Source organism: Dinoponera quadriceps, unplaced genomic scaffold (assembly GCF_001313825.1).
Source record: "Dinoponera quadriceps isolate SergipeBrazil2010 unplaced genomic scaffold, ASM131382v1 scaffold1395, whole genome shotgun sequence".
In the NCBI taxonomy this organism is placed as follows: domain Eukaryota; kingdom Metazoa; phylum Arthropoda; class Insecta; order Hymenoptera; family Formicidae; genus Dinoponera; species Dinoponera quadriceps.
Window position 1 is genome coordinate 1,944,795 of NW_014556488.1, and position 21,122 is coordinate 1,965,916.

General features: G+C 43.0%; 5 protein-coding genes across 10 annotated transcripts in view; 3 read left to right on the plus strand and 2 right to left on the minus strand.

Annotated features, from left to right (window-relative positions):
• Window positions 1-410: 410 nt before the first annotated feature.
• LOC106747710 (cell division cycle protein 23 homolog) lies at window positions 411-10,441 on the minus strand. Of its 4 annotated transcripts, XM_014625515.1 has the most exons (9): window positions 9,759-10,441; window positions 9,490-9,635; window positions 8,740-9,401; window positions 7,795-7,974; window positions 7,535-7,699; window positions 6,921-7,167; window positions 6,541-6,805; window positions 6,364-6,470; window positions 4,282-4,454 (listed from the first exon to the last, which is right to left on the minus strand). In XM_014625515.1, the coding sequence occupies exons 2-9, from the start codon at window positions 9,594-9,596 to the stop codon at window positions 4,367-4,369; spliced, it is 1,821 nt and encodes a 606-aa protein (XP_014481001.1). In that variant the 5' UTR covers window positions 9,597-9,635; window positions 9,759-10,441; the 3' UTR covers window positions 4,282-4,366. The 4 variants fall into 4 exon arrangements, with proteins under 4 accessions (XP_014481005.1, XP_014481001.1, XP_014481003.1 ...); XM_014625517.1 differs by lacking the exon at window positions 9,759-10,441 and having other exon boundaries at window positions 9,490-9,744; XM_014625518.1 differs by lacking the exon at window positions 4,282-4,454 and having other exon boundaries at window positions 6,259-6,470; window positions 9,759-10,440.
• Window positions 9,991-12,819, plus strand: LOC106747711 (secretion-regulating guanine nucleotide exchange factor-like). The gene is made up of 5 exons (XM_014625520.1): window positions 9,991-10,078; window positions 10,922-11,489; window positions 11,901-12,140; window positions 12,292-12,447; window positions 12,553-12,819. The coding sequence occupies exons 1-5, from the start codon at window positions 10,052-10,054 to the stop codon at window positions 12,720-12,722; spliced, it is 1,161 nt and encodes a 386-aa protein (XP_014481006.1). The 5' UTR covers window positions 9,991-10,051; the 3' UTR covers window positions 12,723-12,819.
• Window positions 12,820-13,121: 302 nt separating this feature from the next.
• Window positions 13,122-16,319, plus strand: LOC106747713 (protein FAM92A1). Of its 2 annotated transcripts, XM_014625521.1 has the most exons (8): window positions 13,122-13,212; window positions 13,328-13,429; window positions 13,778-13,906; window positions 14,006-14,186; window positions 14,325-14,549; window positions 14,926-14,958; window positions 15,107-15,268; window positions 15,659-16,319. In XM_014625521.1, exons 1-8 carry the CDS (start codon window positions 13,181-13,183, stop codon window positions 15,788-15,790), a joined length of 996 nt encoding a protein of 331 aa, XP_014481007.1. In that variant the 5' UTR covers window positions 13,122-13,180; the 3' UTR covers window positions 15,791-16,319. The 2 variants fall into 2 exon arrangements, with proteins under 2 accessions (XP_014481007.1, XP_014481008.1); XM_014625522.1 differs by lacking the exon at window positions 14,926-14,958.
• On the minus strand, window positions 16,297-18,102 carry LOC106747714 (heat shock factor-binding protein 1). The gene is made up of 4 exons (XM_014625523.1): window positions 18,024-18,102; window positions 17,000-17,113; window positions 16,804-16,870; window positions 16,297-16,581 (listed from the first exon to the last, which is right to left on the minus strand). Exons 2-4 carry the CDS (start codon window positions 17,096-17,098, stop codon window positions 16,493-16,495), a joined length of 255 nt encoding a protein of 84 aa, XP_014481009.1. The 5' UTR covers window positions 17,099-17,113; window positions 18,024-18,102; the 3' UTR covers window positions 16,297-16,492.
• A 159-nt stretch (window positions 18,103-18,261) lies between these two features.
• Window positions 18,262-21,122, plus strand: part of LOC106747683 (group XV phospholipase A2-like) — a 4,503-nt gene continuing 1,642 nt past the window's right edge. Inside the window, exons 1-7 of one of the 2 annotated variants that reach the window (XM_014625451.1) lie at window positions 18,262-18,746; window positions 19,002-19,144; window positions 19,228-19,462; window positions 19,589-19,816; window positions 20,022-20,193; window positions 20,273-20,395; window positions 20,493-21,116. In XM_014625451.1, coding sequence (XP_014480937.1) covers window positions 18,641-18,746; window positions 19,002-19,144; window positions 19,228-19,462; window positions 19,589-19,816; window positions 20,022-20,193; window positions 20,273-20,395; window positions 20,493-20,730 — 1,245 coding nt within the window. In that variant the 5' untranslated portion in view covers window positions 18,262-18,640 and the 3' untranslated portion in view covers window positions 20,731-21,116. Of the gene's footprint in view, window positions 18,747-19,001; window positions 19,145-19,227; window positions 19,463-19,588; window positions 19,817-20,021; window positions 20,194-20,272; window positions 20,396-20,492; window positions 21,117-21,122 lie in introns of those variants that run through there. The other variant, XM_014625452.1, reaches the window with a different exon arrangement.

Genomic DNA, 21,122 nt, shown 5'->3' on the forward strand with positions numbered 1-21,122 from the left:
ATATATGTATATATATATATATATNCGATTATATATATATATATATATATATATATATACATATCCACGAGGACGAGTCGCAGTTGTCATTCAATGGCTGTTTGACCCGCAGGATGGGTCGGTAAAGCGGTCGATCATACGGCTAAAAGAATTTGATTTACATTCCTATGAGACTTTTCAAAAATAGAAACTAATGCGCACATCGGCTCGCTAAAATCACGACAATAGTAACTGTGCGTCAGACAGCTCTCGAGCGTCTGATCGACTGTGACACGCAGCGCAATTAGTTGTAATTGCGGATAATTACAAACACGCACATATATATATACATATACGCCTATCGGCAATGATCTGCAATTGTTATCAATTATTATTTCTAATCATTGAGCGAGTATCGGTATCGATTATTATGACCAACAGGTTGATCACAAAAAGGAAACAGCTTCGTTGCGAAATCCGTCACCGGGCATTGTTAAACGTTACGTCACTCTCGAGCTGTTTAGAGACCGCCAGTTTCGAATCCGTTTACATCACCGCGATCCGCTGCTGAAATATAACAATCCGTCGTTGCGAACGGTTCCGTGGAGCTTGTCGCTCTCTTACGTAACAATCCGTTTAATTTGTTAATTTATTAATCGTTACGCAATTGTTTCGTGTTAATACTTGTTATTAGGTGTATAGTTCGGTCGAATTCAGGGAGTCGTCAGTATTTTATATCGATTAGGTTCTTTTATGCAACACCTTGTTTTTAATGAGGAACGAGCGGGTAACATCGAGTTTGGACGTGTATAGGTGTTAATTTCATACTGATTACTCACATCTGTTAGCCGAGGAGTAACGCCTGCTTCTGTTACTTTCCAACCTAAGTGTTGCATGTCGCGTTTCATACGCGACAATTACGATTGTGTTCAACGTCGACACGGTCAAGTGCCTATTCCGCAACCGGTGTCATGGGATGATATTTTTCACTCGCGACGATCCTCGCACTTCGATATTCTGTAGTTCTATCCGCTTTTTACAAACTCGTAGTTTTATTATACTCAGCTTACATAATGTAATATACAATTGACATAGTACAATGTATATTTCGCTAATGATATTCCTTTCTCAATAAAAATGTGATTTTATCTCAAAACATTCATCTTTGTTCATACAATCTTCGCAAACTCTCTCTCTCTCTCTCTCTCTCTCTCTCTCTCTCTCTCTCTCTCTNCTTACGAAGGACGCAACTGTAGTACTGATATCTGTGGCGCAGATCTATCGTCGCTTAAAATCGTAATATATATTCCTAGTAACGCGCTTTCTTTCTTTCTTTCTCCATAAAGGTGATTTAAGTTAAAAAAAGAGTTCAGTGTACGTGTATTACGTTTCTTACGATGGTCCTCGATTCTCCTCGCTCTCGGAGAAAGGCCCCTGACTGTCTGGATCCTGCGATGTCGACGTCTCCTCCAAGACCGTCTCCTCTACGGGCACTATACCTTGTATCCACCTGGCTTGCTCCTCTATCTCCGGTATTTTGTCATGGATCAATTTCTCCACATCCACACTGTCCAGTTTCTCCTGTATGTGTCTCTTCACTGGCCCCTCGATGGCGTCCATAATCTGATATCTACATACGTAAATGAGAAATAAAAAAGGTAAAGGAGATAACAGAAGCTTGAAATAACAAATTTCCGGAAGCTTCTAGACTCGCTCCCGGACTCGCTTCTCCACAAAGCATCTCGCGTCACAGAGGCACATCATCGTGCGAGAAAAAAGTTCGTGCAAATATCGTAAGAGACGTCAGAAATATCTCGACGTAATCTGAAATTCACGATCCGTCAACTCCGCCGTCTCATTAATCTACATTTCGAGACTCACGAGACTCGCATCGACGGATCATCGACAATGCGAGATTAATCGCGCTCACACACCACCGTTCCCGATTGGCGGTCTAATTAATCGGCGATTAGAACGAAAGCGCCAATTACGGGGACGGCCTTGAGATCGGCACGCGAGACGCATATTACGGGAAGGCCACGGGCACGGCCATTACGGACCTTAAAAGGTTCGGCAGTATATTAATGCTGGCTTCCACGAGATAGTCTAACGTGCCGGTGCCGTGGATTCTCGCCTGGATGTTGCCCAGCTCGAACTCCAGCTCCTCCAGGGAGGCGCGCTTCCGCGTGTCCAACGGCTGGCCCAGCTTCACCTGCACGCGGAAATATTGGACGGTGAAGGACACCTTGCCGGCCCGCGACATGATTCCGCCGATCACGCTCAGCTCCCAGTGTGTCTTGCCCTCGAGCTCCTGGGTACCGATGTCCAGTAGCGCGTAGACCTGCGTATAAGGCACGTAGTAAACATAAGTCGCCCACGCGCGAAACCCCAAAACCGACGGCTGGGTTCGCCGCGTTCGGATCGTTGCATCGACGATCGCACGGCGACGAGATTACGTAACGTTACGCAACTCGTGATCGTCGCAATTATGATAATGCCGTTGCTTTGCATATCGCTAACACGCGTCGTGTTTACGAATTACCGACACGGATCTAAGTAAGTTCTACGCTCGTCGGCTACTCATTGCCGACCCCGAGCAGCCGCTCTGGCCGGCATCCAAACAGTCACTCACGTTTCCCTTCTCCATGGTGATCGTGATGTTTCCCATGCGATAGAAACTGGCCAGACCGGTGACCCAAGTGTGCGACGACGTCACGGTGAATATCCCGGCGCTCTGGGTGTAATCCGGCACCCTGTAGGGATCGTAGCCCATCTGACGGACCTGCTTGCGAGCTTCCGCGACCGCCATGTCGAACGGTGAGATCGAATTCGGGAAATATTGCGGCAATTGCGAGATCTGCTTGTTTACCTCGCCCCTGAAAACATATCCCTCGTCGTCAGGAGGTATATCAAGTAGAAACAAACGCCTGGATACGAATAAAATAATTAAAATTCGCATTCTTTTCTTAGCACAATTTTTAAACGCGCAATTTTTATGCAAAATGCTTGGGTATCTAAATATCTCCTCCCGTTCGAGATATTTTCAATTAGGACCTGCATCCTTCGTACCTCACGTTTGTGTTGACTTCCTTCAATATGAACGGTTTGACGCTGTCGAACATAAAGGTGCCGACCGAATTGATGAGTCCCTGAAAGACCGAGCCGAGGAATCCCAGATTCTTAAAGTCCATGTCGATCTTGTCGAACGTTAGGTCCATGTCGATGTTTTGGGCCTGCAGTTTACCGTCAGTGGCGACTTCCAACCTGGCGATACCTTGGACACTCACGTCGGTCAGCTTCACCGTGAAATCGCCTTCCGATTTCGTGAACCACGATGTCAGCGTGTATAATCCGCGAATGTCCAGAATGTCGATTCTCACTGAGACGGAGACCTCAAAAATACGCTTGCTTTTACATTTGCGAGATAAACAAGCAAAGGGTCAACCGCCGCGGACACAAACGGCGAACAAATGTACGTAAGTTAAATTAACAAATTAGTTTAATTTAACAAATGAATTTAATAACCAAGAGTGGTATGAACCTATGAAACCCAGTAAGCAAGACAACATTAAATCAATCTTTTGAAACATTGATTCTACGTGGATTTTATAAACATTTTGATATCTTATAAATATTTTTAAACTGCTATACTTGATAATATAATTTTCCTAAATGCTAAAATTTTAATGTAGAAATATTATTTTTAACGTTTGGATCAAATATTGTTGAGAATGACGTTTTTTATAATATCAAGAATTACATATTTGAAAATGTTACATGTTAGGAAAATGTCATTGTAATAGCGTGTTAGTGGTTTCTCGCTCATTGGAAATATTTAATGATAACAATAATGATGTACTGATGATACTAAGTAATAGTAAAAATATTAATAATACTAAATACTAAAATAATAATATATGCTAAATATTAATAATACTAAATACTAATAATAATGATTATTCGACAAATTCGACTCCTTTTTCTTTAAGTCAGGCCGCACGTGCTCTACGCAAGCTCGCTTGTCCGCACAACATTGCGGCGTCGTCATTTATCATCTTTCTCCTACGTCCGCATGAAATACGACGCGGCTTGTCACGTTAAGACGAGCGCGCACACGCCTCCGTGATAAATCCAAACGCCTTTCAAAGCAATTTTATCTCTTTTTCTTTCATTCTCTCTCTCTCTCTCTCTCTCTCTCTTTCAATATTAATTATTCATTTCATTTACCTGCATACGCGCTAGTTCCGATTCTACGTGTTCGATGCGGAACTTGGACAAGCCCAAGACCTTAGTCTGCTTGAAATTCATCGTATATACGGAGAAGGAGTGTTTCATATCCGGAACCGGCATCGGATCAGGTATCGGCGCGCCTGGCAGCCCGACCGGATCAACTTGCTGATAATGTTTCAGGATCGCTCGAATTTGATCCCCGAGCCGTTGCTCGCCTGCCGCCATCTGAGCCGCCTTGCTTTTGTCTAGAAAAAATCGTCACTTAATTTAATATAGATCAGTTTGATTAATATAATTTAATTAATCTATATCAACCGAAGGATCGTTAAATAGTTATTAGGATTTCGAGAAACGCCAGGCAGCGATTTGTGATTCTCTCTCTCTCTCTCTCTCTCTCTCTCTGTCTTTCTTCTAGCACTCTCTTTGCTAATATTACGCGGGATCTACGACTGCACTTTGAGTTATATATTGCGCAATGAAAATGAAATCGTTTATCGCGGCAATAACAACGCAACGGACAGCGATTAAAAATCAAATTCAAACGACGGCGTGACAAACGCATCGCCATCACTTGCTTCCGACGATTCGATTTTGCAAACGGATTTTTAAATCGCAACCGAGCAAACAGGATCCATCGTTTATACGATACATGCAAATCGACCGAGCGTGTAGAAACAGTATCTGCCGGAAGTGCAGTGAGGAAAGTTGCCGCCGCTTCGACACTTCGCATTTAATCCGATTGAATCCTATTTGAGCAATTCACGGAGAAAATAGAGCCAGCCTTCACCCAATCGCCCGTATCACATCGCGATACCTATCGAAGACGACGTGGCATCGTCCGGTTTTGGACCGCCGGCCGCGTACAAGGGACACAGGAAGCAGCACACCACTACCAAGGCGAACGCGTACACTCGCATTTCCGAGCCAGAACACAACTCGCAACTCGGGTAACGTCGTCGCCCCAGCCCTTCCTTCCAGGCACACCGACTGAACGTATCGTCGTTTCAACAGTTGCGCTTCTCACTGCAACAGTTGCCGCTTTAATATCGCGATTTCACGGGCGTCACCGTTACGCGAATTTTAATTCGCGGCGTCGACTCGGAAAACAGTGGAAGGAAGACTTCTGAGGCGTGCGATCAGAATAACAATACTTAAACCGGACCAATAAAGGCCAAGATCACTATTGCACGTTAAACGAAAGGGCTGAATGTTAAGGAGCGAAACGCATTAAAGTTCCTCGATATTCGAAGGTCTTCTTGAATTTACGTTTGTCTTGCTGGCCCGGTTTGAATATTGTTAATTCGATGACATGTTCAGAGATTCCTTCATCCTTCGCATTCTTTTCAATCAAGTTCCCCCCTTTCCCGGAAGTCCTCCGTCGGAAACACCGTTCACCTTCTCGACGTTTATCAATGTATCGCAAATTCTACGGTCCGATTTGTCGAGATCCCCCTGCCGGTGTTAAGTGTCGCACTCTCGTAAAACTTGCACTGGTCCCTTTTTCTACCCGGCCGCCGATAGCTCAATGATGAACGAGAGGCATGGATACGGCCGTGCGAGCTATGGCGTTCGACTGCGAGAACGTCAGTAGATTTAGTGGAACGATATCTCGGCAGGTCATTGAGGAGGGCGAGGGTCAACCGCTTTATCTGTCCACGCCCCTCGCCCCTCTAGCGTATGCACGTTTTCTCCTTATCCGGCTCTTTCTCCCTTATTACTGTCATCCGACGTCGCTCCGGTGGCGTCAGCGCACGTCGTCGATTGTGCGGGGGGAAAAGGAAACGGTCCCGGATTGTCGGCTGGAGAAGTGAAGCGGTTTTCAAAGCGGTTTTCTCGCTGCTCGACGTGCTCTAATCTCGGTTTCGTATCCAATTATCGGATTTTGTGCTCCGGGAGAACTTTGAATTTTACTACAGAGAGTCAGGAGCGAAATCGCGTCGTCGGCGATACCTGCGGCCGATCACAAAGCGATGGTTACCGCACTTGTCTCGCGTTCTGCCTCTCTCGGGAGAAAGATTTGCCGTAGAAAAAGTACACACAAGTGGTGCGTACGAAAATATCGAATACTTCTGTATTTGCATATGGGGAAATTACACGTCGAGGCAGAGGACGAAGTAGAGACTGCGCATGTGGGAGAGGTATCACTTTATTTACGGGGTGGGTGTGAACGAGAGATTCATCGGCGACAGTTGGCTGCCAGATATCGCGTCCGTGCGCGCCGTTTGCTCGATCACGGGATCGGTCTCGTTCATGTCGTCCACCTGGAACACACAGAGCGATCGAGTCGCGATTCGCCCGAAGAGATCGCCGCAGAAAGACACCTCCACTTACCACCATGGACGTTTCCTCTACTTTGGCTCGCTTCTCGGCGATCGTTCTCAACAGCACCTTCGCCTCCTCCTTCGTCTCGTCGAACTGAAGACACTTCTGCGCGTAATGATTAGCCTGGTCCAATTGCTCTCTCTTCAAGTGATACTGCGTGAGGTATATGAACGCGTGGCTCAGCTCCTTCCTCTCGACGTTCCGGTACTCGTCCATTACGAAGTCCGTGTAAGCCGTGGCCGCGTGGTCGTGTTCCCCCAATTTCTCATACAGTCTGCGATTAACGGAGATCGCGGCGGTGATGAAAAGAGATGTTAATTGTACAATGGACCGGCATCAATGTACTGTCGAGCGGAAAAAGTGAATAGAAATTAATCGTCGTTACATACGTCGCTAACTTCAACAGTGCCAGGCCTTCTATGTCGCCCACGTTGTATGCCTTGTAGTAACACTTGAGCGCGTCTTGTATCTTATCCTGCTTCTCGTACGCCTCACCCAAGGCCAAGACCATTCTGCTGTCGTGAGGTCTCAAGAGCTGAGCTTGCTTGTAATAGTAGAGCCCGTAGAACGGCATTTTCAAGATCTCGTATGTCTGACCCAAGCCGTACCACGCTCTATAATCCCGCCTGTTCACCTCTGCCAGTCGTGCGGCAAATATCAATAGAGAACATGTTACCATATTAATGTATAGATATTTATTTACTTCAACTTAATGCCAAGGGGAGACTTGGTTTGCAATATTTACCTTAACACTCATCCATTCATACCTTAAAACTATTTGACTAGTTAAATTCAATGTATAAATATCACTGTGCACAAACATTGCTTTTCATATTGTTTCTATCCTATTCATCACAGTCTTTTGTACCTAATAACTAATTCTTACACACTCTTTCTATCAATCCCCAAGTCTTCTTACCTGCCATTCTATCGTTCTCATTTAGTTCCCTAATATGATCATTATTGTTAATGATGCGAGAGATAAAATTCTCGAAAATCTTACCGATTGCCTGTCTATAACTGTGTATAGCACCGTTGGTATTTTTCATTTCCATAAATTCGTGGCCTAATAACGTCCAAGCCGATAGATACTGCGGATTCATTTTCAGTGCCCTGTGAAAATACATCACTGCTTTTTGATGATCAGCTCTTAAACTGTAATAATTTCCTGCAAAAAGAAAATGATAGATGAATATATTGCTTTGCCTCGTAAATTATATTCTACCTATTTTTCCGAAAAAAAGACGCAATTAATTAACTCACCTACTATACAGCAAGTCTCCAATCTGTACTTATCAATCTCTGTGGCTCTGTGCGCCAAATATGCTAATTCAACCTTCATCTCTTTTACATAAAGTAAATTCGAGTATGTATCCATATTGTCGAGGCAATACGGATCCTCCTCTATTATCTTTTTAAAAGTTTCTATTGCTTTCTCAACATCTGAATTAGGGAGAGAATACTTTGGTAACATGTAATACTTACAATTAAATAACCTATATACTGCAAAATACAAACATATATAGTGAATAAAAGAATGTTTATTTTAAATATTAAATTATTATTATTAGTAGTACTTTTCTTATCGCGTGCTATCATGCAGGATACAAAAGACAAGAGCATAGTTGAAATATGTAACGGTGACGAATCTTCAGACATCCAGATTTCGAAAAATATGAGGAGATGTGGTCAAATTTATGTATATATATCGGAGGCAGATATTTTGAATATATTATATTCGATTAAGACGGAAAATTTTAAGGTAAGGAATATAGACATCTGTGTAATCAAAAAGTTAGGATTTTATATTAATATGATGGGAAAAGGACTATAAAGAGTCAACATGTAGACCGAAGATTTGCATATCTTGGGATAGGAGTAAAAATAATGGATAGAAGGTTGGAAACGGGATAGTAAGGATATGGAAGAGTTGAGAAATAGGTTATTTTGACCTGCCCAACTAGCAATTAGAGAGAGATCGTGATTTAAGTATTCATAAGCTTGTTCAGTGTCTTCGAGACTGAAAGATTTCAATAGAATGTCATCAAAATACATATAGAAGTGCGCATTCAGGTAATAATGAAAAATCAGTGCTGGAAATATTGAAAAATAGAGGGTCGAGGATGTAACAAGATTGTAAATGAGAACTTGTTGGGATTTAGCAAATGGGATCGAAATAAAAATAAAGTATAGGTATGCAAAACGTACCTCTCCTATAATGCACTGCTATTGCAGTTTGAGCTAGCACATAACAGTTCTTCTGAAAGCCCATTGATTGCAGTTCATAATACAATGCTAAACCTGCATCTAGGAGTTGCAGTTCTAAGTACATGTGGGCCATAAAAAAGAACTTCATCCAATGATTCGGCAGGCACAAATTCTCGAGTTTTTCCCTGTCTGTAATCAAGGCGGCCAGTTCTAACCATGTGCCCCAATGCATAGGCTCCTTGTGTATAGATTCTACTAAAACATCGTTAGCCTCTTTGGTAAGTTGCAGTTTCTTCAAGGTTACACCGAAGAGATATAAACTATAGCCATCCAGCTTGGAGGCCGAATGATCTTTCCTCAGGTCGGCACAGAGCAACTTTAGACTGTCATTTTTCATAGGATCTGGTGGCACATCCGTCATGTCATCTATCTTTTTCTTCTCGCCAGACAAATAACGCGAATACAGATGTAAAAATCTAACTTTTGGGGTTGTACAGTCCTTTGTAAAGTATGCAGCTCTATCATATTCCTTCAAGTCGAAGTACGTTTTAGCTAATGTGTACGTATCTTCTTCTTCGTTTATTTCCAGTGACTTGATGTCTGTAGTCAGATCGTGCAAGTCCAACTTGACATTTTTCAAGGAGTAATTCAATTCAGCTAACCTATAACAAATATAAACACATAGTTTTGAGAGAGATTATGCATACGAAAGAAATATATTTCTACAGATTTCAGCAGAATTTCACGTACCACTTGGTAGTATACCGTAAACCACGCTGTGAGCACTCGTTTATCGCGTGCAAGAGATCAGTTTTAACAACTTTAATATCGAACTTCCCAGACTCTTCCATCTTCATAGTTTCTCTGTCATATCGTTTACGAGAAAGCAACGATATCTGTAGCAATAACACGTCTCAGGAATATTGAATTTAATTATTACTTCTGCACACAACACGAACTATTCGTGATGCTCCGGCATTTGTTATTTACAATAGATCAATCATTCCAGTTGTACTTACTGCACTTTGCTCCAACTTTCCTTTTCCTTCTCTTTCCTGGTACAACGCCCTGATATATACTCGTTTCACATTTAGGTGCGGAAAGTGTAACGTACCGTGGATCGAAGGAAAATATTTCAACAAATCACGCACCTCGACGACGAAAGGTGAGGTTAGGCTACGTTATGTTAGGTTAGGTATGTTAATAGTGTCGCACGCCACCTGGACACGACGAAGTGCGGATTATGAATGCGAAATAATCGCTGTTCTGTACGCATTGTAAGAACGAAGACACGCAATTACGTCATTCGACGATGTCTACGTATAAGCTGATCTCGTGGGTAAGACGATTACATAGAAAATAAATTCGTGAATTTTTTACAAAAATCAGTTATTCCCGTCACGAGCACGTCGCATGTGAAAAACTTGTCTGCACACGTTGACCGTGTATCACGGAACAAACAGATCGTGACTCATGGGGTGATTCAGACGCCCACGTGATTCCGCCGCATTGGTCAACACTGAAGGCCTCTCTAGGCGAGTGTGCGTAACAGCATAAAGCTCTTGCATGAAAAAAATTGAACAACTACGTACCTAATGTAAACGACGCCATTGTTTAGTGGCATATCTTTCAAGATTCTACTTTTAATGGCGAATTCTTACCGACGAATTTGAAACGGATTGACTCTCAACGGAAAGAGGGAGACGGAAATTTAACTGTAAAACTCTACTGTAATAACTGTAAATTATTTCTTATTATTTTTATAAAAAAACCGATCCTTCAAGGATTCTATCTTGTGGGAGATAAAATATATTAATTCTTCGATCTATATGAAATATCGACTTTCTCGAGGAAAATGCTCTCCCGCTTTTAACTGATATTTTTATATTAATATTCCCGTAAAGAATCATGTTTACTGGATTAACACTAACACGCACACTCCGAATTAGTTTAATAATTCGAAAATGCGAGAAGTAAAATCATACATATCACGTACACCCTGGCCGCGTTCGGAGAGCGCGCTATCAGCGCGCTAACGCGTCGTTTTATCTTGTTAGGTAAAATGAACTCGTTAGCGCTAATCAGTTTGCCGGATGAAACATTCCGTCCAAAATGGCGGAAAATTTGAAGAATTTAAACACTCGAAGCACAGACCAAGAATCTGATCGGAGACCTTTCACAGGGTGCAAACTCGCACGGTCAACTGGGACAAGATACGATATTCGAGGAATGCGTCTTACCTGAAGAGATCAATTTATCCGAATGCGGTCTCAGGCCGGAATCCGTGAGAAAAATTGTCGGTGGTGGCGGACACACGCTGATATTGGACGCGGATGGTTGCGTTTACTCCTGCGGATGGAATGACAAAGGGCAAACTGGAGTCTCGGGTTCGGAGCAAACGAACGTTCTAACGTTCCGGAGGCTTTCCTTCGGCGATGAGACGGTGGTTGACGTATGCTGCGGATGGGACAGTTCCGCCGCGTTGACGAAGAACGGCGACCTGTACCTCTGGGGCTCTAATCGCTACGGACAGCTGGGCGACAACCCGTCGATTCATTCGTCAACCTCGTCGCCCATGCGTACCGTCCGGTCAGAAAAGGTCAAACGTATTTCCATGGGTTTGCGGCATACTGCTGTACTGACGGATAATGGTAACGTTCTGGTATGCGGGGCGAACAGCAAAGGACAATTGGGTCTTACTGGTGCGGAGGGTGGACAGTCTCGTGACGCTCGACATTGTTTCACCGCAGGTATAACAAACCGTCGCATCGTTTCTGTCCTCTAGAAAAAATAAGCGACGTGAGAAGATCCGTTACGTGCTGTTTTTACAAAATGTTACGTCTTACATTTTAGTTGAAAAAATAAATGGCACGAAGAAATCTGACGTATTGTCCCGGGGGAGAGGGGATTTCTCATATACAATTATAAATAGAATATATTTATATATATAAATATATAGCTACATACATATACGTACATACATACATACATCACTTCACATATAATTATATATTTTTGTATACGAACATATTTTCTTTATATGACGCCTTATACATGTATGTATAATCATATGTATATGTAATTATTATATATGGAAGATTTTTTCTTGGGATATTATGAAACCTTGCATGTTATATTTTAATTAAAATAGGATCGATCAGTTCCAGGATTGACAGGCATGGAAGATGTTGCATGTGGCGAGCATCACACTGTGGTCACGACGCAGCGTGGAGGCGCGTATACCACGTATTTCTTCGGCGACAACAAGCACGGGCAGGCGGGACTCGACCCTCGGGTATGCGCGCGAATTTGTCCCGCGCATCGTTCCGTGCTATACGACTCACGACTCGGTGCGCCGTTTCAAATCCACGCAGGGTGGAGCCACACGAATATCTTGAGTGGTATTCTTCTATTCATTATGAGCAGACTTTGCTTTTAAACATATTTTAAGGCTTGGTTATAAAAATAGAGTTGGGATCTGCTGTTCTCGCTGTGTGTGTACACGATCGGATCATTTATTGCGATTCAAAACTCTCACACTGCGTATTTCAGACGGCGCCGTTTATTCGTGGGGAAGAAACAGTTATGGTCAGTTAGGCCGCGGAAAATCACAGGAGGGATGCGATTTCTGGACGATGCAACGTGTCGAGAATCTCCCGGGAATCGTTCAGCTTTCGGTCGGATCGGAGCACAACGTTGCCTTAGCCGGTAAATTGTCCAGCACGATAGATACGCACGAGTACCGCTTGCAATTCACTCCGTCGGGAAGTACGAGAGGTATAATCAAATATGCCGGATTTAATGTCTTGACAGAAGACGGGACGGTATTTTGCTGGGGCTGGAACGAGCACGGCAACTGCGGCAACGGGAACACGAAGGACGTTCTGTTGCCGGAACGTCTACCGCTTCCACGCGACTCCATCGGCGTCCTCGTCGGTTCTGGCGCGGGACATTCCTTCGCTGTAATAAAAACTACGAACTGACCTCAACAATGTAATATAAATCCGCTCTAAATAAATGTCAACTGACTTATCTTCGCGCGAAAGGATCTCGTACGCGAATAAAGTTCGTAATTTGTATATACTTGTAAATATTATATTATTATAACGAAAGTCACACAAAGCGTCATTTCTGAAAATCTACCAGTGAAAAGAAGATAAGAAAAATATGTAGAAATACATGCAGAACTGTGTAGCATCTCGAAAAACGCTGAACGGCGTAATCGGAAGTCAGGCGCTTCGATCCCCCGCACAGTTAGCCCGAAGGGAGTATAGAAAACACGACGCAACTTCACCTGCAGCGGTTCACCACCACCTGTCAGTAGGTAGACAACTGTCACTGTCCGCGTGCGGGAGAACGGGCGATCGAAATTGTTCCTAGCGAGAGAGACGCGTCGTCGAGCCGTTTCACGGAATACTCGGAGGAAGAGTGAGAAGAGGAAATGCTTCGGATACGCTCGCAGAGCAGCGTGTGGTGAGTCGAAGTCTACGCAAATCTACCCGGTTTCTGTTTCACGATCCGTTTCTATCTGACGGCACGTTTGCGAAGGAACGCGTTGTTCAAACGAGTTCTCGTTTGTTTCTTCTAGCGAGCAGGAGGCCAAGTTCGTGCAGGACCGCATTACGGCCGTGGAGAAGCACTTCGCCGAATTGTGCACGACATTCGCGGCGTTCACCAGGAAATCGGCCAGGTGCGTTCCTCCGCCAGACGACGACGAATCAAACCGCACACACTACCGCTCACAACCATTTTCCCACCTGGAACTTTTCACGAGGGTCGAATCGATTTTAGTTGCCGAATAACGTCACTTCCGAATTACCCCGGACCTCCCGTCCGTGTGTTTGGACTTCTGTCCTCGGGAAAGTTCCTTCAAAATCCTTATCGCGTTCCCGCAGATACGAGGAAATATAGGCAGGCGGGTGCTTGCGAGCGGGAGTGGGTATCGATTATTTTCGTCGGCGCGACAGCACGCACGAAGCTTTCATTATCTCGGTCGCTCCGATGGGTTCCACTCGCTAGACACTCGTTTCCCCTTCAGGTTACGCGATAAAGGCGACGAGCTGGCCAAAATAATACATACCTACGCCGACTCAGAGACGGTGAATCGATCCTTGAGCACCGGGCTCATCAACTTCTCGGCGACGTTATCGGTTATCGGTGATTACAGGTGAGGAAATCGATCACACGTGTCACTCTCTCATATTGTGTGTTATACTTTCCTCGTTGCTTCCACGTTCTCGATCCTCGAATCGTCACTTTGCCGCAGAGATGCGGAAGTGCAAAGACTGGACGCCAAAGTGGTCGCTCCCCTGTCGCAATACGCGACGATTTGCAAGCACGCCCGCGACGACGTCAAGAACACCTTCTCGGCGCGCGACAGGGAACTCGCGAGACGGAGACACTTGGATAAGGTACGGGAGAGGAACCCGAGGAACCGGCAAATGATAGTATCCTTATAGTCGAAGCTCGTCGTCGACGAAGCCCAGTTTGAATCGTAAGAAACGACCGTGGCTCGTTTCTTTCCGGCCGGTTTCTTCGTGAAAATATGGGAGAAAAGGGAATCCTTAGCCACGGAAGAATACTAGTCGCAAGCCGAGTCGGAGCTCATGAAAGCGTCCGTCGAGGTGACCCGGGTAGTGAAGGGACTGGAGGAGCAGATCGACTCGTTCGAGCGACGAAAACTGCACGACCTGAAGTCCGTATTGCTGGACTTCGTCACCGTGGAGCTGAGCTTCCACACGAAGGCGCTCGAGCTGTTGACTAAAGCGTACCAGGACGTCGCGGCTATCGATGAGACTAAAGATCTCGAGGTGAGATATCCGCGATTTTCATACTTTTCTCTCGTACACATCGGGACATCCTCGTAAAATTATAACTAGGGATGTTATGATACTACTGATATAATACTGGTCTCGATTTTCAGTTTTTTTCACATTTCAATGTCAATATCGGTATCGATATTTTCGTTCCGCTATCGGCATCACTAATGATATCGATACTTCCGCAGTGTCAAAACATCCCTAGACTCACGAAATTAATGACCTTACGACAGGTAATCTGTGGATTCTCTCTTTGTGCTGTTTTAATCCTCCCACGTAATCACCACTCGAGATAAGTGGTGCCCCGTTTAACTTTATTATATATCCGTGCAAATGCAGTCAACATTGTTTATTCTTTGACGTGCAGGACTTTCGAGTCACGAGAGGAAACATGAATGGGGTAAATCCACTTCAGATTGATACCTTATCGTGCGATTCAATGTCTCTATAAATAACTCTCTCGCTATAAGCAAACTTAATATTGCGTGAATTTCAATCGCCTCTTCCAAGTGAAAGAGAAAAACTGTTTCGATCATATCGTTCTACAGGAATTCAGAGAGACGATGCGCGTTTCCGACTCCGTCGCAAGATTGGACACAGTGGGCAGAACATCGTTTCGACAAGCCTACTCGTTAACAAACTTGGCCAGCAGACTCGTACCTTCCCCTGTGGCGTCGCAAAAATTTGCTGGTCGAGGAACCGAGTCAGCTGTAAGTTATCAGAGACTGTTCGAATCTCTGATTCGAGTCTTGAAACTTTTCAAGTAATTCTTTTCAAGTAATTATTCTATAATAAGAAAGGCAAGTGAGAGCCAACGCCGTTGATACAGCCAAAGTTACACTAAACAACGACAACATAATATTTAATAAATCAATGGTTACATACGTTTTCATCCTTAATTCGGGCCCTCTTCAGTGTAACAATTACAAATCTTGTAATTGTAATCATTAATTTATTAAAACTTGTTGATTATCATAACTCTTTCTGTACTACCGGCTCTTACTCGCCTCTTTTATTAATATCTCGGAAACTGTTATCCAATCTTATTTGCTACATTATACTCTTTTTTTTTTCAATATTACTGTGATGAATTCCTCCAGGATTCGACACGAACGGGGCTCACAAATTCGTCGGAATCGGTCCAGGTGGAAGAATACCCCGACAGTACAGAGGAAACGGAATCAGAGTCGATTCGGGACAAGCCTGTGAGAACTAGGCATAAATCTATGTAACCTTAACCGCTCCTTTAATTTCTTGCCTTCCTATCCTTCTAGAGACCGGTATCGGGACATCTTGGACGTAAAGTGAAGAAACGCTTCATAATCAAACCCGTCCCAGCGATTCCCACATATAAAAAATCCTTAATATCGTCAATTATATATCGCGTGCCTTCTAAACTGAATCAGACGAAGTGAATTTTCGTACACTTCCTCACCGTACACCTGCCTCATATTTGAAGAACATACAATTGCTTTGCGCGTGCATATGTATATATCGATTTAGGTATTGACAGATGCACAAAACTATTTTGAGCAAGATCGGACGCGGTGAGATATTCTGTTACAAGAAGAGGATATTATGGCTGTTTTTACGTCAACGGCGGTACTGAGAAACAACTTACGTTCCATTGAAACTGCGCAATCATCACTGATGTAATCGCTGATGCAACTTATTTCATACTTCAATTAGCACTCTGTGATAAATATTATATATGAAATAATATCAAAATACACTTATGTACATGTACGTAAAAAAGTGTAAGTTTATTTATATTGTAACAAAAACATCCGCGTATCTCTCTCCCTCTCTTTCTCCCCTTCGCACTGTGTTCATATAAATATTTGTCTCATGAGACAGTATGACGTATGGATACCTCAAATACTTCGGATGGGTAGTCACTTGTTTGCGTTTAACATTTCGAAAGAAAGATGAGCTTATTTATCACCACCTTCGACTCCTGCTTGCGTCATTAGGTCCGCGATATTCTTCTCCAGATCGTCTATTCTGCTTCCCATCTCATCTAGTATCTTTTATTAAGGATCCAATGATCAATCAAGCTTGCGGTTACACACCAGATACCACTGACACACGTCAGTGAACGTGTGGCAAGCACACTGCGTCAGTTGCACTTTCTACAGATCGGGGAATACCTACACGGATGTTCCTCGACCTGTCACATCGCAATTAACACCACACGCATTATCGTATGTGTCTTTTAGGTTATGCTAGCTACCAAAAAGGATATTTCTCCCTATGATCTGGTCGGACATCGTTTGAAACTTGTCCTGCATATTCTGCAGCAGCGTTTGCACCTGCAAGTCGAGAAGGTCACACCGGAGAGCTGTCATTCCCGAGCGCGTCGTCGGCGTTTGACACACGCGCTTCGAATAGAAAAGAAAAGAAGGAACAGAGAGCAGAAGAAGAAGAAATCGCAGACTCACGTATTGCGTCAACTCCTGCATGTTTTTCGGATCGGTGCTGTTGCCCATCCCGTAATTATCCACGTCCTCGCCCTTATGCTCCTGCTTGATGTCGGCCATTCTCACGACAATGTCCTGCAACGGAGGGGCCCTCGTTACACCACTCCGATTTCTACGCCGCAAATGGAACTCGCGAACGGGTGCACGCGACGTCTCCACCGTCCCCGTCCGCTGACGCTCCCGTGTTTCCGCGACGGTAACAGACGGAGCTAAGCACCGTCGATTGATCCAACAACCCCGTTTCCAACCATCGAGCGTTCTCGCGTCTCCGCGAGATCGAGCGCGTTGTTAGTCCGCGGCCGATACACCGCGACGCTACAAACCGACCCGTCGTTCGTTCCAGGTCGGTCTCTTTTTAACGATTAAAAAGGGAAAGAAAGAGAAAAAGGGACCGAGAGAAATTTCATGCCTAAGGTGGCTTTAGGTGACGTTCGAAAAAGCGATTCTCCGTCGAGGCATTTCAGTTTGAAAGACGCCTTTAAAGAGAAACACAGAACGTTAATTAAGTTGGATTGTTTCTTTGGACCTGGAAGAGAACAATCCAATCCCGGCTCAGAAAACCTTCAACAGTTGCAAAATAAACATTCCGCCGAGTGTGGCCAGTGATTTACGCTTCCGAATCGAAGCCTTTTAATCTCCCCCCCCCCTTCCCCTTCTCTCCTCGCACCGGTTAATAAAGAACGAACATGTACGATACAGTACACAATGACGAAGTTCGTATTTGTATTCACCGAAGCCCATATTCTGAATTCTCTTTCATCGATAAATGTGCCTCTGAAAACGGCTCAGACACCACCCGGTTAGCTAAGCCACATTTAAGGTACTGTTATCGATGAAAGAGAGCTCAGAATGTGGGCCCGAGTGTTTATCTCGTGCGAGTAGACAAAGGAAAAAAACAATAACGCGCACGCTTATCGGCGATCTAACTCGGTCCACTCAGCGAACGTTTGTCAAACGCATAAAAACGGCAGGACGTGAGGCTTACGAAAGTCGCCGACGGAGACGCGATGATATTTTTTATAACCCCACATTCGTCACTTCGATTGGCCACTGCCGATGGCGTGTATTACCCCTCCGCCGTCGTGACGCTCGGACGGCGCGTGCGTACCCGATCAGCTGATTACGTTGCACGCTGTACACTCGACGTCACCGATGCCTCTCGTCCGAGGTTGGGCGCTCTTTAAACGCGCGTGCCTCCGCGTCGTGAATTGATTTCATGGACTCAGCTGACGGATCATGTTGAAAATTAAACTTGATTTTATCACAAACATGGCAATATCGCGCATCGTTTCTCCTATGACGCGAGCGAAGGCATATTTGACGCTGAGCGTTGGCGGACGAAACTTCGGCTGCGAAAGCGGCTGATTTCAGAACGTCGAACGTATACGACGTCGACTGTACGAAAACAGTGAACATTGCGGCAGCGTGAGTCGAACGACGCGGGGAATGTTTTTGTCCTCGCCGCCGCGAGTATAAAACCATCGTCCGGGAGATCATCCGGCAGTTTTGCTCGGGACGAATTGTTATTGCATCGTTGCGAAGTGACACTCTTACACGTGTTTAAGTACAGCCTCGGTTCTAATATCGTGGCCGCGACGAACAATGCGCCTGGTGGTGCTCCTACATGCAACGATCGTTCTCTCGCTACTCGTGCAAACTGCGAGATCCTGGCACTCGAGGAATAAACAGAGATCACCCGTTATTTTCGGTGAGTTACTTGGATCGTGGCGATAAGGCATTGCTCATCTCGTTAATTTGACTCCTGAGTACGTTTTAAGGACCGCAAATAACTGTAGTTATACGCAATATAATATCTAATAGTTTCATATTTTCTTTCTCTCTCCCTTTCCTTTCTCAATATATTGTGCAAATATGAAGCTGAAAATATAAGATATCAAAATACTGTTGGTAAAAAATGCAATTGAGAAAAAGGAGACCTTGTTTATGAAGGAAAATAATACAGTTCCAGGTGATGGCGGCAGTCAGGTCGAGGCAAAGATTAACAAACCATCGGTGGTGCATTATATCTGTGAGAAAACATCCTCCGATTATTTTAGCCTTTGGTTGAACATGGAATTGCTTGTACCTGTCGTGATAGATTGCTTTGTACGATCATTTCAATTTGCAGCATATTATCTTGGCTTCTACTTCTTCTCAATAGCCTGATATTTAAGTCTGACTTATTACAGATTGATAATTTAAAATTAAATTATGATAATGTAACGAGAACTACCAGTAATCAGCCTGGAGTGGATATAAAGATTCCAGGATGGGGTGATCCTTTTGTAGTTGAATATATAGACCCAAGTAAAGCCTCAGCGGGTTCATACTTCAAAGATATCGGAAATATGTTGGTAAATGAGTTAGGATACGTCAGAAACCTGTCACTACGTGGCGCACCTTATGATTTTAGAAAAGGACCTAGTATGTACAAAGAAGAAGAACTAATAAGTGTCCCACAAATAGACATTTTACATTTTCAATACTTAGGAATGTGTAGTTTATAGGATAATACTGCAAATTTAGACCGAAATAAAGACTAAATTTCAGGTGAGAATGAGGAATTCTTTACTGACCTGAAAACTCTAGTCGAAGAAACATACATAATGAATAATAATGTGCCAGTAACACTAGTAGCCCACAGTATGGGCGGACCCATGACCCTCATAATGTTGCAGCGTCAGAGTCAGAAATGGAAAGATAAATATATCAATAGTTTTATTACGCTTAGTGCAGTATGGGCAGGATCTATTAAGGCTGTCAAAGTCTTTGCCATTGGTAAGCTTAAGTATAATTTAAAATTATTATTCTCTTTATCAATCATTAATAAGCATAGCAATGTTATCTACTTTAGACTCCAGTTATCTGATAAGGAATATCAGGAATTTCAAGTAGTGTGACAAAAAAAAGAAAATTTACGACGAATATTATTTCTTAACTTTTAAATTATATTTATTTTACCAATTTATTGCATTCAACACAGGAGACAATTTAGGTGCATATTTTTTGAGTGAAAGCACATTAAAGAACGAGCAGATAACGAGTCCAAGTTTAGGATGGTTGTTACCTTCAAAGTTATTTTGGAAGGATACTGAAGTTTTGGTGCAATCAGAACAAAAAAATTACACCCTGAGTAATTTACAGCAGTATTTTATGTACGGTATTTTATTTAGATAATTATTATAGTTACTGTATGTTCTCCCTTTTTCATTAGCAAATACATTTGCTTCACAGAGATATAGGTATCCCCAATGCTTGGGAATTCAGGAAAGACAATGAGAAGTATCAATTGGATTTTACAGCACCAGGTGTGGAAGTACATTGTTTATATGGCAGCAAAGTAGACACCGTGGAAAAGTTTGTATATTAGTTTTTAAGCAATGTAGAAATTCTTCAATCTAAATTTGAATAGGCACATTTTGATAAGTCTTCAAAATTTATTCTTTCTGTACAGGTTATATTATAAGCCAGGTGTAGCAATAGATGGTTATCCTCAGTTAATTTTTGGAGATGGGGATGGAACTGTAAATATAAGAAGTTTAGAAGCATGCACACAGTGGCAGAAATCACAAAAACATAAAATTTACGCTCAAGGTTTTCCAAAGGTAGATCACATTACAATTTTAAAGCATCATGATATCTTAGCATATATCAAGACGGTTTTAAGTTTAAAACAAAAAAAAAAAGTTTGACGTAATTTTTAATGAAAACATTTGTATAATAAAATACAAAATAATATCATGTGTCAGGTAACGTTACGAGTTGCTCTCTCTAAATTCTCTATCTTACGATTTTGAGACAAAATAATATTTAACAAAATATAAAAATAATGCATAAAAAAATTGTAAAAATTGAGTAAGATATGTATTAATTTGTGATCCGTAAGTTTTTTTGAAGAAATTAAAGGAGTAACTTCATGTGAGTTTCAACAATTCTTCGATTAAGAAATATGTCGTAATTAAAAATATATTTTTATTAACTATATTGTTCATTAAAATATATCACATTACACAACACACCGGCAAATATCAATTGGATTATAAAGTGGTGCAGTTGCAAAAAACATTTTGTAAATGTAAATATT

Excerpts from the sequence above, each read along its gene's own strand:
- LOC106747711 (XM_014625520.1), top strand. The coding sequence starts at position 10,052 with ATGTCTACGTATAAGCTGATCTCGTGG. Across the intron at positions 10,079-10,921 it reads CGTATAAGCTGATCTCGTGG|GGTGCAAACTCGCACGGTCA; the intron begins GTAAGACGATTA and ends GACCTTTCACAG. Across the intron at positions 12,141-12,291 it reads CCACACGAATATCTTGAGTG|ACGGCGCCGTTTATTCGTGG; the intron begins GTATTCTTCTAT and ends TGCGTATTTCAG.
- LOC106747714 (XM_014625523.1), bottom strand. The coding sequence starts at position 17,098 with ATGGCCGACATCAAGCAGGAGCATAAGGGCGAGGACGTGGATAATTAC. Across the intron at positions 16,871-16,999 it reads TGCAGGAGTTGACGCAATAC|GTGCAAACGCTGCTGCAGAA; the intron begins GTGAGTCTGCGA and ends CTCGACTTGCAG. Across the intron at positions 16,582-16,803 it reads CGACCAGATCATAGGGAGAA|TAGATGAGATGGGAAGCAGA; the intron begins ATATCCTTTTTG and ends AATAAAAGATAC.
- LOC106747713 (XM_014625521.1), top strand. The coding sequence starts at position 13,181 with ATGCTTCGGATACGCTCGCAGAGCAGCGTGTG. Across the intron at positions 14,187-14,324 it reads CGAGGAACCGGCAAATGATA|TCGCAAGCCGAGTCGGAGCT; the intron begins GTATCCTTATAG and ends GAAGAATACTAG. Across the intron at positions 14,959-15,106 it reads CGAGAGGAAACATGAATGGG|GAATTCAGAGAGACGATGCG; the intron begins GTAAATCCACTT and ends ATCGTTCTACAG.
- LOC106747710 (XM_014625515.1), bottom strand. The coding sequence starts at position 9,596 with ATGAAGATGGAAGAGTCTGGGAAGTTCGATATTAAAGTTGTTAAAACT. Across the intron at positions 7,700-7,794 it reads GGAGACTTGCTGTATAGTAG|GAAATTATTACAGTTTAAGA; the intron begins GTGAGTTAATTA and ends TTCTTTTTGCAG. Across the intron at positions 6,471-6,540 it reads TAGAGGAAACGTCCATGGTG|GTGGACGACATGAACGAGAC; the intron begins GTAAGTGGAGGT and ends TGTGTGTTCCAG.